Raw genomic sequence first — 18,030 nt, 5'->3', positions numbered from 1 at the left:
CCTTGTCATAACCCAAATCTGGCCCTTTTAAGAATATAGATAACTAGCCCTGCAATAGGTTTAGTGGATTTAAACTCATTGTTACCACATTATATGGGACGTGCAAATTCATGCTCTCTCCCTCGGTGTAAAGAAAGTTGGACTGCAACAACAGTGGAACCGAGAGGCGCGACAGACTGTCAAACCTGCAGCGTTTCCCCTTGTTATCGCTCACTTTGTGTAAATAATTATTTTTTTAGAAAATTAAAATCTGTGTACCAGAAGGTCCTCGCGTCGTCGTCGATGCGCCGTCCAGACACCCATTTCTCCAATCTCAAGATGGAAGGAACCGATCACGTCAGCCGTCGAGATTTGAACCTCTGCGATTTGGAACGATGCCATTGGACGTGATGCAACGCGAGCAGTCGAAAAGATGTCATTTGATTTTCAAAGGAGCCACTCACTCAATGGCCGACGGAAATGGCCGACGTGTTGAAATATCGGAGCGAGAAATTGACGGACACTAACCAAGTTAATTTTATCCCAGAGGATCGAACAGCTGAACAGACAAAGACATGGTACCACCAGTGCTAGTATATATTTATACCCCAATTCGAGGTGGACTCTCCTCCTTCTCTCTAAACATGACATATATTTTTGTTGCTAGGCAGGAAATTGAGTCACACGGTTAATGAATTGTTCTTTCTCCTCTTAATGTGACCTGACCTGACTTTCGGCCCCCTTCCTCACTAAACCACATCTCTCAACCCTTATCAGTGCCTCGCAAAGATGTGATCGTCTTTCCTTCCCTCGGTACACATCCAACATTCATTGACCCCCCCGTCTCCGTCCACCATATACCTTCCTCCTACAGATACCCATTAACTTCTGGTGTAAACACTAGACTATGACACACATCATCCTTCACTCATGCTGCCAAACATACCCTTGTAAAACTGACCATCCTATCAATCTTTGACTTCGGCGATGTCATTTACAAAATGGCCTCCAATACCCTACTCAACAAATTGGATGCAGTCTATCACAGTGCAATCCGTTTTGTCAGCAAAGCCCCATATAATACCCACCATTGTGACCTGTACGCTCTCGTTGGCTGGCCCTCGTCGCCAAACCCACTGGCTCCATGTCATCTACAAGACCCTGCTAGGTAAAGTCCCCCCTTATCTCAGCTCGCTGGTCACCATAGCATCTCCCACCTGTAGCACACGCTCCAGCAGGTATATCTCTCTAGTCACCCCCAAAACCAATTCTTTCTTTGGCCGCCTCTCCTTCCAGTTCTCTGCTGCCAATGACTGGAACGAACTACAAAAATCTCTGAAACTGGAAACTCTTATCTCCCTCACTAGCTTTAAGCACCAGCTGTCAGCGCAGCTCACAGACTACTGTTATTATTTCATATCCCTTTTCACATCCCTTTCTTTCTGAATTTAAAATGGATTAAATTGAGATATTGTACCTGATCTACACACAATAGCCCATATTATTATTATTATTATTATTATATATATTTTTTTTTACAAATGTATAAAAAATTAAAAGCTGAGATGTCTTGAGTCAATCCGTATTCAAACCCTTTTGTTATTATGTCAAGCCTAAATCAGTTCAGGAGTAAACATTTGCTTAACAAGTCACACAATAAGTTGCATGGACTCACTCTGTGTGCAATGTACCCCACACATACAATTATCGGTAAGGTCCCTCAGTTGAGAAGTGAATTTCAACCACAAAGACCAGGGAGGTTTTCTACCTATTGGTAGATGGGTAAAATAAAAAATAAAATAAAACAGACATTGAATATCCCTTTGAGCATGGTGAAGTTATTAATTTACACTTTGAATGGTGTATCAATACACCCAGTCACTACAAAGATACAGGCGTCTTTCTTTAATCAGTTGCCAGAGAGGAGGGAAACTGCTCAGGGATTTCACCATGAGGCCAATGGTGACTTTAAAACAGTTATAGAGTTTAATGGCTGTGACAGGAGAAAACAGTATGGATCAACTACATTGTAGTTACTCCACATTATTAACCTAAATGACAGAGTGAAAAGAAGGAAGCCTGTACAGAACAAAAATATTCCAAAACATACATCCTGTTTACAAGGCACTAAAGTAATACTGCCAAAAATGTGTCAAAGCAATTCACTTTTTGTTCTGAATACAGTGTTTTGTTTGGGGCAAATCCAATACATTACTGAGTACCACTCCTCATAAATCATGTTATGAATAAAAATATTCCAAGACATGCATCCTGTTTCAAATCAAATCTAATGCTTTAAGAAGTTATGAAGACAATGTTGACTTTAAAACAGTTATAGAGTTTAATGGCTGTTATAGGAGAAACCTGAGGATAGATCAACAACATTGTAGTTACTCCACAATACTAACCTAAATGACAGAGTGAAAGGAAGTAGGCTTGTACAGAATTAAAAAAAATATTCCAAAACATGCATCCTGTTTGTGATAAAAGGCACTAAATTATAACTGCAGAAAATGTGGCAAAGAAATGAACAGTATGTCCTGAATCCAACACGTCACTGAGTACCACTCTTCATCTTTTCAAGCATAATGGTGGCTGCATCATGTTATGAGCATACTTGTCACCAGCAAGGACTGCAGAGTTTTGTCAGGATAAAAAAAATAAATGGAATCGACCTAAGCACAGACAAAATCATAGAGGATAACCTGGTTGACTGTTTTCCAACAAACTGGGAGACAAATTCGCCTTTTCAGCATGACAAGAACCAAAAACACAAGGCCAAATCAACGCCGGAGTCCCAAGATGACATTGAATGTTTCTGAGTGGCCTAGTTATAGTTTTGAGTTAAATCGGCTTGAAAATCGATGGCGAAACTTGAACATGTCTGCCTAGCAATGATCAACAACCAATTTGACAGAGCTTGAAGAATTAAAAAAATAATAATGTGCAAATATTGTACAATCCAGGTGTGCAAAGCTCTTAGAGACTTACCCAGAAAGACTCACAGCTGTAATCACTCTTAGAGACTTACCTAGAAAGACTCACAGCTGTAATTACTCTTAGAGACTTACCCAGAAAGACTCACCCAGAAAGACTCACAGCTGTAATCACTCTTAGACTCTTACCCAGAAAGACTCCCAGCTGTAATGACTCTTAGAGACTTACCCAGAAACACTCACAGCTGTAATCACTGAGAGACCTACCCAGAAAGACTCACAGCTGTCATCACTATTAGAGACTTACCCAGAAAGACTCACAGCTGCCATCACTATTAGAGACTTACCCAGAAAGACTCACAGCTGCCATCACTGAGAGACTTACCCAGAAACAATCACAGCTCTTAGAGACTTACCCAGAAAGACTCACAGCTGTAATCACTCTTGGAGACTCACCCAGAAAGACTCACAGTTGTAATCACTGCCAAAGGTGATCCTAATATGTATTGACTCAGGGGTGGGAATACCTTATGTAAATTAGATATTTCCATATTTTATTTTCAATAAATTTGCAAAAATGTCACACACAAAAACAACAACATGTTTTCACTTTCATTATGGGGTATTGTGTGTAAATGGATGAGAAATCAATTTTAAACCATTGTGAATTCAGGCTGTACCACAACAAAATAGGGAATAAGTCGAGGGGTGCGAATACATTCTGAAGGTGTAATTTCAGACGTTGTCGTTGTTGTGAAGCAAGGCTCCCCTTGCCAAAGATGGATTTCCCTGTGAAGTCTTCCCCTTTTTTGCAATTAAAGGTTCAATGTGTTGCAGATGAGATGCCGGTGACCGGCGGCAACGAGGACGCTGCCTATTTCACCACCATGGTGTGTTGCAGCCTGGTCAACTTTGCTGCTTAGATCCAGTAAGTCAAACATCGCTACACACCATATGAAATTATTTTTTTTTTTTAATGGTTTATTTTTAAAATATTTTTTCTTTAACAAAAAAAACAATTTGAAGTGTTTCTAAATGAAAATATCCCATCATCCATGTCGCTACTCTTGTGTCCTCGCTGTGTGTCAACGTGTCAACGTGCATTGCCTTGGAAGTCTCAACTGAATCAGTTGATGGACTGCTCTGTACAATAAGCTAAATATTATGGAAAAAGCAAATGGCTTATCTTCACATCAAACTTTAATTTCTTTCATTAACCTGGTTGAGAAGTTGGAGTTGCTCGGTCCATGGGGTTATATAAAGCATGTGTGTAGTAGTTGTAGTAATAATAATAGTAGTACTGGTTGTGAATAGTAGTAGTTGTGTGTAGTAGTATATCTAGTTGTGTAGTATATCTAGTTGTGTAGTAGTAGTATATCTAGTTGTGTAGTATATCTAGTAGTGTAGTAGTAGTATATCTAGTTGTGTAGTATATCTAGTTGTATAGTAGTAGTATATCTAGTTGTGTAGTATATCTAGTTGTGTAGTAGTAGTATATCTAGTTGTGTAGTATATCTAGTTGTGTAGTAGTAGTATATCTAGTTGTGTAGTATATCTAGTTGTGTAGTAGTAGTATATCTAGTTGTGTAGTATATCTAGTTGTGTAGTAGTAGTATATCTAGTTGTGTAGTAGTAGTAGTATATCTAGTTGTGTAGTAGTAGTATATCTAGTTGTGTAGTATATCTAGTTGTGTAGTAGTAGTATATCTAGTTGTGTAGTATATCTAGTTGTGTAGTAGTAGTATATCTAGTAGTGTAGTAGTAGTATATCTAGTTGTATAGTAGTAGTATATCTAGTTGTGTAGTATATCTAGTTGTGTAGTATATCTAGTTGCGTAGTAGTAGTATATCTAGTTGTGTAGTAGTAGTATATCTAGTTGTATAGTAGTAGTATATCTAGTTGTGTAGTATATCTAGTTGTGTAGTATATCTAGTTGCGTAGTAGTAGTATATCTAGTTGTGTGTAGTAGTATATCTAGTTGTGTAGTATATCTAGTTGTGTAGTATATCTAGTTGTGTAGTATATCTAGTTGTGTAGTATATCTAGTTGTGTAGTAGTAGTATATCTAGTAGTGTAGTAGTAGTATATCTAGTTGTATAGTAGTAGTATATCTAGTTGTGTAGTATATCTAGTTGTGTAGTATATCTAGTTGTGTAGTATATCTAGTTGCGTAGTAGTAGTATATCTAGTTGTGTAGTAGTATATCTAGTCGTGTTGTAGTAGTATATCTAGTCGTGTTGTAGTAGTATATCTAGTCGTGTAGTAGTAGTAGTATATCTAGTTGTGTAGTAGTAGTAGTATATCTAGTTGCGTAGTAGTAGTAGTAGTATATCTAGTTGCGTAGTAGTAGTATATCTAGTTGTGTAGTAGTAGTATATCTAGTTGTGTAGTAGTAGTATATCTAGTCGTGTAGTAGTAGTAGTATATCTAGTCGTGTAGTAGTAGTAGTATATCTAGTTGTGTAGTAGTAGTAGTATATCTAGTTGTGTAGTAGTAGTATATCTAGTTGTGTAGTATATCTAGTTGCGTAGTAGTAGTATATCTAGTTGCGTAGTAGTAGTATATCTAGTTGTGTAGTAGTAGTTTATCTAGTCGTGTAGTAGTATATCTAGTCGTGTAGTAGTAGTAGTATATCTAGTCGTGTAGTAGTAGTAGTATGTCTAGTTGTGTAGTAGTAGTAGTATATCTAGTTGTGTAGTAGTAGTAGTATATCTAGTTGTGTAGTAGTAGTAGTATATCTAGTTGTGTAGTAGTAGTAGTATATCTAGTTGTGTAGTAGTAGTAGTATATCTAGTTGTGTAGTAGTATATCTAGTTGTGTAGTAGTAGTAGTATATCTAGTTGTGTAGTAGTAGTAGTAGTATATCTAGTTGTGTAGTAGTAGTAGTATATCTAGTTGTGTAGTAGTAGTATATCTAGTTGTGTAGTATATCTAGTTGTGTAGTAGTAGTATATCTAGTTGTGTAGTAGTAGTATATCTAGTTGTGTAGTATATCTAGTAGTGTAGTAGTAGTATATCTAGTTGTGTAGTAGTAGTGTAGTATATCTAGTTGTGTAGTAGTATATCTAGTCGTGTAGTAGTAGTGTAGGATATCTAGTTGTGTAGTAGTATATCTAGTCGTGTAGTAGTATATCTAGTCGTGTAGTAGTAGTGTAGTATATCTAGTTGTGTAGTAGTAGTATATCTAGTAGTAGTAGTATATCTAGTAGTAGTAGTATATCTAGTAGTAGTATATCTAGTAGTAGTAGTATATCTAGTAGTAGTAGTATATCTAGTAGTAGTAGTATATCTAGTAGTATATCTAGTAGTAGTAGTATATCTAGTAGTATATCTAGTAGTAGTAGTATATCTAGTAGTATATCTAGTAGTAGTATATCTAGTAGTATATCTAGTAGTAGTAGTATATCTAGTAGTATATCTAGTTGTGTCTCCGCAGCAGGAACATGAGGAAGACAGCAGAGAGGAGGATACACAGGGTGCACACAGTGGGGACCACCACCTCTGTGACCATCTCCATATGGCTGGTCAGGGGGTCTGCAACACACATCGGCACATCAACCATTTTACACAGATTACTTTAACACTAAAGCAGTCTTTTTTTATAAAGGCTCAAGAGAGCACAGCACTCAAAGGGTTAATCATAACCTTACATATTATGAATGTTTTCTAATCATGTATCAAGTCTTTTTTTAATTTAAATTTTTTATATATGATGAATTTTCTTACCATGTATAAGTCTTAGTATATTGGCAGCAGTACTCCGTTGTTCCTCTAATGAAGAGACAGAAGCATTACGGAGAGTTGAACCCAGACAAAAGGCACGTTAACTCATTTGAGAAGTGCCGTGCCAATGCCGTGGCTCGTAGCATCAGTTTACCCAGCAATCATTAGCGGTCACTCACTGTCAAGTGTTGTTGTTTGGCAAAAGCAGCTTTCACTCTTTGATCTGTAGCAAGATGAGGCTGGTTCTCACCCTGTTTTTAAGTGTCTTTTTTTTGACAGGATCCAAAGTGTTTTGACTCCTTCGAAATATCCGAGACTAGGAAATACTCTGCCTACTCGTTGTGACCAAAGGAAATGCAAATTCCAATACAAAGATTAGATTTACCCGTTGGATGCTTTATGTTCTGCTGCCGGGGTTAAGAGAGGACGAAGCAGCTGATTTTTAAATCTGCACAAAGGAGCGATTTTTAAAAGGCCCTCCCAAGAGTTCAACTTCACATAGCAAGACCATCCCACCGATAATAATATATAACACTAATAAAGTCAATTTAATATATATATATATATATATCCTGGTGCCTAAATCTCTCCAGGAACAGGGTTGGAGCTATAACCTACAGGAGGGTCTCTCTGTCCAGAAACAGGGTTGGAGCTATAACCTACAGGGGGGGTCTCTCCAGAAACAGGGTTGGAGTTAAAACCTACAGGAGGGTCTCTCTCCAGGAACAGGGTTGGAGCTATATCCTACAGGAGGGTCTCTCTCCAGGAACAGGGTTGGAGAGCACTGCTCTACTTCAAACCTCCCTATACTCATCATTAGGCTACTACGATATATTGATAATCATCATTTAGCTGGAATTTAATTGTAATGGGATACGAATTGACAAGTGATTTATATAACTAAGAACGGTTTGCATAGCTGCCCTCGATTTCCAATAGAAAGTTTAGCCCCCTTATTTTATTTTTGTATCACTCAAATCTCGGGAGGTGATACGAGGTTGAGTCTTTATTTGTTTCCCCCCCACCTAGTACCTTCTTATTGAACACAGGTTTTAAAAGGGAGGTTTTAAAAGGGAGGTTTTAAAAGGGAGGTTTTAAAAGGGAGGTTTTAAAAGGGAGGTTTTAAAAGGGAGGTTTTAATGTGAACTGACCTGCAGCCAGGAGCTGGTTACTGGAAGAGCAGGTCTCTGTGGCCTTCCTCTTCCAATTCTCAACCTGTACGATGGGTTATGGTTATACAGGATACACACTGGGATGGGTTATGGTTATAGAGGATACACACTGGGATGGGTTATGGTTATACAGGATACACACTGGGATGGGTTATGGTTATACAGGATACACACTGGGATGGGTTATGGTTATACAGGATACACACTGGGATGGGTTATGGTTATACAGGATACACACTGGGATGGGTTATGGTTATACAGGATACACACTGGGATGGGTTATGGTTATACAGAATACACACTGGGATGGGTTATGGTTATACAGGATACACACTGGGATGGGTTAGGGTTATACAGGATACACACTGGGATGGGTTAGGGTTATACAGGATACACACTGGGATGGGTTATGGTTATACAGGATACACACTGGGATGGGTTAGGGTTATACAGGATACACACTGGGATGGGTTATGGTTATACAGGATACACACTGGGATGGGTTATGGTTATACAGCATACACACTGGGATGGGTTATGGTTATACAGGATACCCACTGGGATGGGTTATGGTTATACAGGATACACACTGGGATGGGTTATGGTTATACAGGATACACACTGGGATGGGTTAGGGTTATACAGGATACACACTGGGATGGGTTATGGTTATACAGGATACACACTAGGATGGTTAAGGGTTAATATAGAGGGTTAATATAGAGGGTTAATATAGAATACACACTAGGATGGTTTAGGGTTAATATAGAGGGTTAATACAGGATACACACTGGGATGGGTTAGGGTTATACAGGATACACACTGGGATGGGTTAGGGTTATACAGGATACACACTGGGATGGGTTAGGGTTATACAGTATACACACTGGGATGGGTTAGGGTTATACAGGATACACACTGGGATGGGTTATGGTTATACAGGATACACACTGGGATGGGTTATGGTTATACAGGATACACACTGGGATGGGTTAGGGTTATACAGGATACACACTGGGATGGGTTAGGGTTATACAGGATACACACTGGGATGGGTTATGGTTATACAGGATACACACTGGGATGGGTTATGGTTATACAGGATACACACTGGGATGGGTTATGGTTATACAGGATACACACTAGGATGGGTTAGGGTTATACAGGATACACACTGGGATGGTTTAGGGTTAATATAGAGGGTTCATATAGGATACACACTGGGATGGGTTATGGTTATACAGGATACACACTGGGATGGGTTATGGTTATACAGGATACACACTGGGATGGGTTATGGTTATACAGGATACACACTGGGATGGGTTAGGGTTATACAGGATACACACTGGGATGGGTTATGGTTATACAGGATACACACTAGGATGGTTAAGGGTTAATATAGAGGGTTAATATAGAGGGTTAATACAGGATACACACTGGGATGGGTTATGGTTATACAGGATACACACTAGGATGGTTTAGGGTTAATATAGAGGGTTAATATAGAGGGTTAATACAGGATACACACTGGGATGGGTTATGGTTATACAGGATACACACTGGGATGGGTTATGGTTATACAGGATACACACTGGGATGGGTTATGGTTATACAGGATACACACTGGGATGGTTTAGGGTTAATATAGAGGGTTCATATAGGATACACACTGGGATGGGTTATGGTTATACAGGATACACACTGGGATGGGTTATGGTTATACAGGATACACACTGGGATGGGTTAGGGTTATACAGGATACACACTGGGATGGGTTAGGGTTATACAGGATACACACTGGGATGGGTTATGGTTATACAGGATACACACTGGGATGGGTTATGGTTATACAGGATACACACTGGGATGGGTTATGGTTATACAGGATACACACTAGGATGGGTTAGGGTTATACAGGATACACACTGGGATGGTTTAGGGTTAATATAGAGGGTTCATATAGGATACACACTGGGATGGGTTATGGTTATACAGGATACACACTGGGATGGGTTATGGTTATTACAGGATACACACTGGGATGGGTTATGGTTATACAGGATACACACTGGGATGGGTTATGGTTATACAGGATACACACTGGGATGGGTTATGGTTATACAGGATACACACTAGGATGGTTAAGGGTTAATATAGAGGGTTAATATAGAGGGTTAATACAGGATACACACTGGGATGGGTTATGGTTATACAGGATACACACTAGGATGGTTTAGGGTTAATATAGAGGGTTAATATAGAGGGTTAATACAGGATACACACTGGGATGGGTTATGGTTATACAGGATACACACTGGGATGGGTTATGGTTATACAGGATACACACTGGGATGGGTTATGGTTATACAGGATACACACTGGGATGGGTTAGGGTTATACAGGATACACACTGGGATGGGTTATGGTTATACAGGATACACACTGGGATGGGTTATGGTTATACAGGATACACACTGGGATGGGTTATGGTTATACAGGATACACACTGGGATGGGTTATGGTTATACAGGATACACACTGGGATGGGTTATGGTTATACAGGATACACACTGGGATGGGTTAGGGTTATACAGGATACACACTGGGATGGGTTAGGGTTATACAGGATACACACTGGGATGGGTTATGGTTATACAGGATACACACACTGGGATGGGTTATGGTTATACAGGATACACACTGGGATGGGTTAGGGTTATACAGGATACACACTGGGATGGGTTATGGTTATACAGGATACACACTGGGATGGGTTAGGGTTATACAGGATACACACTGGGATGGGTTATGGTTATACAGGATACACACTGGGATGGGTTATGGTTATACAGGATACACACTGGGATGGGTTATGGTTATACAGGATACACACTGGGATGGGTTATGGTTATACAGGATACACACTGGGATGGGTTATGGTTATACAGGATACACACTGGGATGGGTTATGGTTATACAGGATACACACTGGGATGGGTTATGGTTATACAGGATACACACTGGGATGGGTTATGGTTATACAGGATACACACTGGGATGGGTTATGGTTATACAGTATACACACTGGGATGGGTTATGGTTATACAGGATACACACTGGGATGGGTTAGGGTTATACAGTATACACACTAGGATGGTTTAGGGTTAATATAGAGGGTTAATATAGGATACACACTAGGATGGTTTAGGGTTAATATAGAGGGTTAATATAGAGGGTTAATATAGGATACACACTGGGATGGTTTAGGGTTAATATAGAGGGTTAATATAGAATACACACTAGGATGGTTTAGGGTTAATATAGAGGGTTAATATAGAGGGTTAATATAGGATACACACTAGGATGGTTTAGGGTTAATATAGAGGGTTAATATAGAATACACACTAGGATGGTTTAGGGTTAATATAGAGGGTTAATATAGGATACACACTAGGATGGTTTAGGGTTAATATAGAGGGTTAATACAGAGGGTTAATATAGGATACACACTGGGATGGTTTAGGGTTAATATAGAGGGTTAATATAGAGGGTTAATATAGGATACACACTAGGATGGTTTAGGGTTAATATAGAGGGTTAATATAGGATACACACTAGGATGGTTTAGGGTTAATATAGAGGGTTAATATAGGATACACACTAGGATGGTTTAGGGTTAATATAGAGGGTTAATATAGAGGGTTAATATAGAATACACACTAGGATGGTTTAGGGTTAATATAGAGGGTTAATATAGAGGGTTAATATAGGATACACACTAGGATGGTTTAGGGTTAATATAGAGGGTTAATATAGAGGGTTAATATAGAATACACACTAGGATGGTTTAGGGTTAATATAGAGGGTTAATATAGGATACACACTAGGATGGTTTAGGGTTAATATAGAGGGTTAATATAGAATACACACTAGGATGGTTTAGGGTTAATATAGAGGGTTAATATAGGATACACACTAGGATGGTTTAGGGTTAATATAGAGGGTTAATATAGAGGGTTAATATAGGATACACACTGGGATGGTTTAGGGTTAATATAGAGGGTTAATATAGAATACACACTAGGATGGTTTAGGGTTAATATAGAGGGTTAATATAGAGGGTTAATATAGGATACACACTAGGATGGTTTAGGGTTAATATAGAGGGTTAATATAGAATACACACTAGGATGGTTTAGGGTTAATATAGAGGGTTAATATAGGATACACACTAGGATGGTTTAGGGTTAATATAGAGGGTTAATACAGAGGGTTAATATAGGATACACACTGGGATGGTTTAGGGTTAATATAGAGGGTTAATATAGAGGGTTAATATAGGATACACACTAGGATGGTTTAGGGTTAATATAGAGGGTTAATATAGGATACACACTAGGATGGTTTAGGGTTAATATAGAGGGTTAATATAGGATACACACTAGGATGGTTTAGGGTTAATATAGAGGGTTAATATAGAGGGTTAATATAGAATACACACTAGGATGGTTTAGGGTTAATATAGAGGGTTAATATAGAGGGTTAATATAGGATACACACTAGGATGGTTTAGGGTTAATATAGAGGGTTAATATAGAGGGTTAATATAGAATACACACTAGGATGGTTTAGGGTTAATATAGAGGGTTAATATAGGATACACACTAGGATGGTTTAGGGTTAATATAGAGGGTTAATATAGAATACACACTAGGATGGTTTAGGGTTAATATAGAGGGTTAATATAGGATACACACTAGGATGGTTTAGGGTTAATATAGAGGGTTAATATAGAATACACACTAGGATGGTTTAGGGTTAATATAGAGGGTTAATATAGAGGGTTAATATAGGATACACACTAGGATGGTTTAGGGTTAATATAGAGGGTTAATATAGGATACACACTAGGATGGTTTAGGGTTAATATAGAGGGTTAATATAGAGGGTTAATATAGAGGGTTAATATAGAGGGTTAATATAGAATACACACTAGGATGGTTTAGGGTTAATATAGAGGGTTAATATAGAGGGTTAATATAGAGGGTTAATATAGAATACACACTAGGATGGTTTAGGGTTAATATAGAGGGTTAATATAGAGGGTTAATATAGGATACACACTAGGATGGTTTAGGGTTAATATAGAATACACACATCATATTCTAATTATGTATTCTCTCTCTCTTCCCCCCCACCCCCAACCACTCTCTCTCTCTCTTCCCCCCACCCCCAACCTCTCTCTCTCTCTTCCCCCCACCCCCAACCTCTCTCTCTCTCTCTTCCCCCCACCCCCAACCTCTCTCTCTCTCTCTTCCCCCCACCCCCAACCTCTCTCTCTCTCTTCCCCCCCCCACCCCCAACCTCTCTCTCTCTTCCCCCCACCCCCACCTCTCTCTCTCTCTTCCCCCCAACCTCTCTCTCTCTCTTCCCCCAACCTCTCTCTCTCTCTCTCTTCCCCCCAACCTCTCTCTCTCTCTTCCCCCCCCCCACCCCAACCTCTCTCTCTCTCTCTTCCCCCCACCCCCAACCTCTCTCTCTCTCTCTCTCTTCCCCCAACCTCTCTCTCTCTCTTCCCCCCACCCTCTCTCTCTCTCTCTTCCCCCCACCCCCAACCTCTCTCTCTCTCTCTCTCTTCCCCCCACCCCCAACCTCTCTCTCTCTCTCCCCACCCCCAACCTCTCTCTCTCTCTTCCCCCCACCCCCAACCTCTCTCTCTCTCTTCCCCCCACCCCCAACCTCTCTCTTTCTCTCTCTCTCTCTTCTTCCCCCCCACCCCCAACCTCTCTCTCTCTTCCCCCACCCCAACCCTCTCTCTCTCTCTCTTCCCCCCACCCCCAACTCTCTCTCTCTCTCTCTCTCTCTCTCTCTCTCTCTCTCTCTCTCTCTCTCTTCCCCCCCACCCCCAACCTCTCTCTCTCTCTCTTCCCCCCCACCCCAACCTCTCTCTCTCTCTCTTCCCCCCACCCCAACTCTCTCTCTCTCTCTTCCCCCCACCCCAACCTCTCTCTCTCTCTCTCTCTCTCTCTCTCTCTTCCCCCCACCCCCAACCTCTCTCTCTCTCTTCCCCCCCACCCCCAACCTCTCTCTTTCTCTCTCTCTCTCTTCCCCCCACCCCCAACCTCTCTCTCTCTCTTCCCCCCACCCCCAACCTCTCTCTCTCTCTCTTCCCCACCCCAACCTCTCTCTCTCTCTCTCTCTCTCTCTCTCTCTCCCCCCACCCCAACCTCTCTCTCTCTCTCTTCCCCCCACCCCAACCTCTCTCTCTCTCTCTCTCTCTCTCTCTCTCTCTCTCTCTCTTCCCCCCCACCCCCAACCTCTCTCTCTCTCTCTTCCCCCCACCCCAACCTCTCTCTCTCTCTCTTCCCCCCACCCCAACCTCTCTCTCTCTCTTCCCCCCCCCCCCCAACCTCTCTCTCTCTCTTCCCCCACCCCCAACCTCTCTCTTTCTCTCTCTCTCTTTCCCCCCCCACCCCCAACCTCTCTCTCTCTCTCTTCCCCCACCCCCAACCTCTCTCTCTCTCTTCCCCCACCCCCAACCTCTCTCTCTCTCTCTTCCCCCCACCCCAACCTCTCTCTCTCTTCCCCCCACCACAACCTCTCTCTCCCTCTCTCTCTCTCTCTCTCTCTCTCTCTTCCCCCCACCCCAACCTCTCTCTCCCTCTCTCTCTCTCTCTCTCTCTCTCTCTCTTCCCCCCACCCCCAACTCTCTCTCTCTTCCCCCCACCCCCAACCTCTCTCTCTCTCTTCCCCCCACCCCCAACCTCTCTCTCTTCCCCCCACCCCCAACCTCTCTCTCTCTCTCTTCCCCCCCAACCTCTCTCTCTTCCCCCCTCCCTCTTTCTCAATATTTTACAGGATGACGTCCTGAATATGGAATGCTCTATTGGCAACGTATGACAGTATATCAGCACATCCATTTCTACCAGTATACCTATGTACATTTACATGTGTTATATTTAATATCAACCCTGTTGTAATGTGTTTTATATGATTGTATTAAAGATCTAACTGAAATGAGGATCTAGTAAATGATCCCGTGCCCTCACCTCTCTCTGGTTGGGGAATCCGTTGGAGCTGATGATGCGTTTGTAGTACTGAACCGAGGCTTTTGGGTAACGTGGTTTATTCTTGTTCCTGAAGTCTACGTAGTACAGGCCAAACCTCTCGGAGTAGCCCTCGTCCCACTCAAACTTGTCCAGCAGAGACCAGGCCGTGTAGCCGCGCACGTTCACTCCGTCTTTGATGGCTAAAAAAGGGGGGGGGGGGGGTACAGGGCGGAGAACAAGATCACGTCTGTTTTTTGTGTGTTTTTTTTTTAAGTTTCGAAAGACAAGCCGGCAATCGCGTCACTGTCGTCGCAACAGAAACAAAAGCGGAAGTACATCACACGGTTTTTAAATCAGGGTTTTGGGGGTCAATACCATATCCACTTCAAAAGGTACTCAGGATTTACTGAAATTGACCCTGTTTTTAGTTACTGAATAATACTGAATGTATCATATATGGGATTGTTGAAGAGTCTTGGTTAAACACTGGGAATAGTCCCATCAGATTACAATTCAAATAAGAGGTGTGGACATTTTTTTTTTGGAATTACAGTATTTTATTTTAATAGTTTTAACCTTTTCATTTTGAAAGGGAAGACCGAGGTATAATACAATATAACATTTACATTTAGACACCAAATACAGCGGCATTGGGAAAGTATTCAGACCCTTTGACTTTCTCCACATTGTGTTACGTTACAGCCTTGTTCTAAAATGGATTCAATTGTCGTCGTCCTCATCATTCTACACACCATAACCCATAATGACATCACAATACTCCATAGTGACCTCAATACGTTACAGCCTTGTTCTAAAATGGATTCAATTGTCGTCGTCCTCATCATTCTACACACAATACCCCATAATGACCTCACAATACCCCATAATGACATCACAATACTCCATAATGACCTCACAATACTCCATAATGACATCACAATACTCCATAATGACCTCACAATACTCCATAATGACCTCACAATACGTTACAGCCTTATTCTAAAATGGATTCAATTTGGTAAGTATTTGGCATGCGATTACAGGTTTGAGTCTTCTTGGGTATGACTCTACCTGTATCTCGGGAGTTTCTCCCATTTATTCTCTGCAGATCCTGTACAGCCATGTTCAGGTCTCTCCAGAGATGTTCGATTGGGTTCAAGTCTGTTTTCTGGCTGGGCTATTCAAGGACATTCAGAGAATTTTCCGGAAGCCACCCCTGCGTTGTCTTGGCTGTGTGCTTATGGTCGTTGTCCTGTTGGAAGGTGAACCTTCGCCCCAATCTGAGGTCCTGACTAGTCTCCCATCCCCACAGCATGATGCTGCTTAAAAAAAAAGCCATTTTAGAATAAGGCTGTAACGTATTGTGATGCCATTATGGAGTATTGTGATGTCATTATGGAGTATTGTGATGTCTATGGGTTATGGTGTGTAGATTGAATAGGAGCATGATTTATTTAATCCATTGAAGGCTGTAACGTTACAAAATGTGGAAAAAGTCAAGAGGTCTGAATACTTTCTGAATGCACTGTACAGTTGAAGTCTGAAGTTTACATACTTAGGTTGGAGTCATTAAAACTCGTTTTCCAAACAGTCCACAACAAACTATAGTTTTGGCAAGTCGGTTAGGACATCTACGTTGTGCATGACACAAGTTATTTTTCCAACAATTGTTTACAGACAGATTATTTCAATTATAATTCACTGTATCACAATTCCAGTGGGTCAGAAGTTTACATACACTACGTTGACTGTGCCTTTAAACAGCTTGGGAAATTCCAGAAAATTGTCATGGCTTGAGTCAATTGGAGGTGTACCTGTGGATGTATTTCAAGGCCTACCTTTAAACTCAGTGCCTCTTTGCTTGACATCATGAGAAAATCAAAAGAAATCAGCCAAGACCTCAGAAAAATTGTAGACCTCCACAAGTCTGGTTCATCCTTGGGAGCAATTTCCAAATGCCTGAAGGTACCACGTTCATCTGTACAAACAATAGTACGCAAGTATAAACACCACGGGACCACGCAGCCGTCATACCGCTCAGGAAGGAGACGCGTTCTGTCTCCGAGAGATTAATGTACTTTGGTGCGAAAAGTGCATATCAATCCCAGAACAACAGCAAAGGACCTTGTTAAGATGCTGGAGGAAACAGGTACAAAAGTATCTATATCCACAGTAAAACGAGTCCTATATCGACATAACCTGAAAGGCCGCTCAGCAAGGAAGAAGCCACTGCTCCAAAAACTGTCATTAAAAAAAGCCAGACTACGGTTTGCAACTGCACATGGGGACAAAGATTGTACTTTTTGAAGATATGTCCTCTGGTCTGATGAAACAAAAATAAAACTGTTTAGCCATAATGACCATCGTTATGTTTGGAGGAAAAAGGGGGAGGCTTGCAAGCCGAAGAAAACCATCCCAACCTTGAAGCACGGGGGTGGCAGCATGATGTTGTGGGGGTGCTTTGCTACAGGAGAGACTGGTGCACCTCAAAAAATAGATGGCATCATGAGGTAGGAAAATTATGAGGATATATTGAAGCAACATCTCAAGACATCAGTCAGGAAGTTAAAGCTTGGTCGCAAATGGGTCTTCCAAATGGACAATGACCCCAAGCATACTTCCAAAGTTGTGGCAAAATGGCTTCAGGACAACAAAGTCAAGGTATTGGAGCAGCCATCAAAGCCATGACCTCAATCCTATAGAACATGTGTGGGCAGAACTGAAGAAGCGTGTGTGAGCAAGGAGGCCTCATCTGAGGTAGGGGTGTGGATCAGAAAACCAGTCAGTAAATAAATATAAATATATATTTATATATATATTTTTTTTTTATTTAAGGTTTATGTAAACACACACACAAATAAAACATCCCATCACTGAACAAAAATATAAATGCAACATGCTTCAATTCATTAGGCCCTAATCTATGGATTTCACATGACTGGGAATACAGATCTGCATCTGTTGGTCACAGATACCTTTAAAATAAAAGGTAGGGGCGTGGATCAGAACCAGTCAGTATCTGGTGTGACCAGAAAACCAGTCAGTATCTGGTGTGATCAGAAAACCAGTCAGTATCTGGTGTGATCAGAAAACCAGTCAGTATCTGGTGTGGATCAGAAAACCAGTCAGTATCTGGTGTGGATCAGAAAACCAGTCAGTATCTGGTG

General features: G+C 41.0%; 2 protein-coding genes across 5 annotated transcripts in view; one reads left to right on the top strand and one right to left on the bottom strand.

Moving 5' to 3' along the window:
* The window catches only part of zwilch (zwilch kinetochore protein), a 61,549-nt gene extending 46,715 nt beyond the window's left edge, over positions 1-14,834 (top strand). For 2 of the 4 annotated variants that reach the window (XM_064990201.1, XM_064990199.1), the window contains exons 17-18: positions 3,753-3,843; positions 14,673-14,834. In XM_064990201.1, the coding sequence (XP_064846273.1) occupies positions 3,753-3,838 (86 nt within the window). In that variant the 3' untranslated portion in view covers positions 3,839-3,843; positions 14,673-14,834. The remainder of the gene's footprint in view (positions 1-3,752; positions 3,844-14,672) is intronic. The other 2 variants (XM_064990203.1, XM_064990202.1) reach the window with 1 other exon arrangement.
* The window catches only part of lctlb (lactase-like b), a 39,797-nt gene continuing 27,964 nt past the window's right edge, over positions 6,198-18,030 (bottom strand). The window contains exons 12-15 of the mRNA XM_064990211.1: positions 14,864-15,063; positions 7,791-7,854; positions 6,643-6,687; positions 6,198-6,450 (exon numbers count right to left, since the gene is read on the bottom strand). Of these exons, the coding sequence (XP_064846283.1) occupies positions 6,335-6,450; positions 6,643-6,687; positions 7,791-7,854; positions 14,864-15,063 (425 nt within the window). The 3' untranslated portion in view covers positions 6,198-6,334. The remainder of the gene's footprint in view (positions 6,451-6,642; positions 6,688-7,790; positions 7,855-14,863; positions 15,064-18,030) is intronic.

The sequence above is a fragment of the Oncorhynchus masou genome, chromosome 15 (assembly GCF_036934945.1).
Source record: "Oncorhynchus masou masou isolate Uvic2021 chromosome 15, UVic_Omas_1.1, whole genome shotgun sequence".
In the NCBI taxonomy this organism is placed as follows: domain Eukaryota; kingdom Metazoa; phylum Chordata; class Actinopteri; order Salmoniformes; family Salmonidae; genus Oncorhynchus; species Oncorhynchus masou.
Note: the sequence above shows the minus strand (reverse complement) of the source record. Positions and strands in the feature narration are given on the sequence as shown.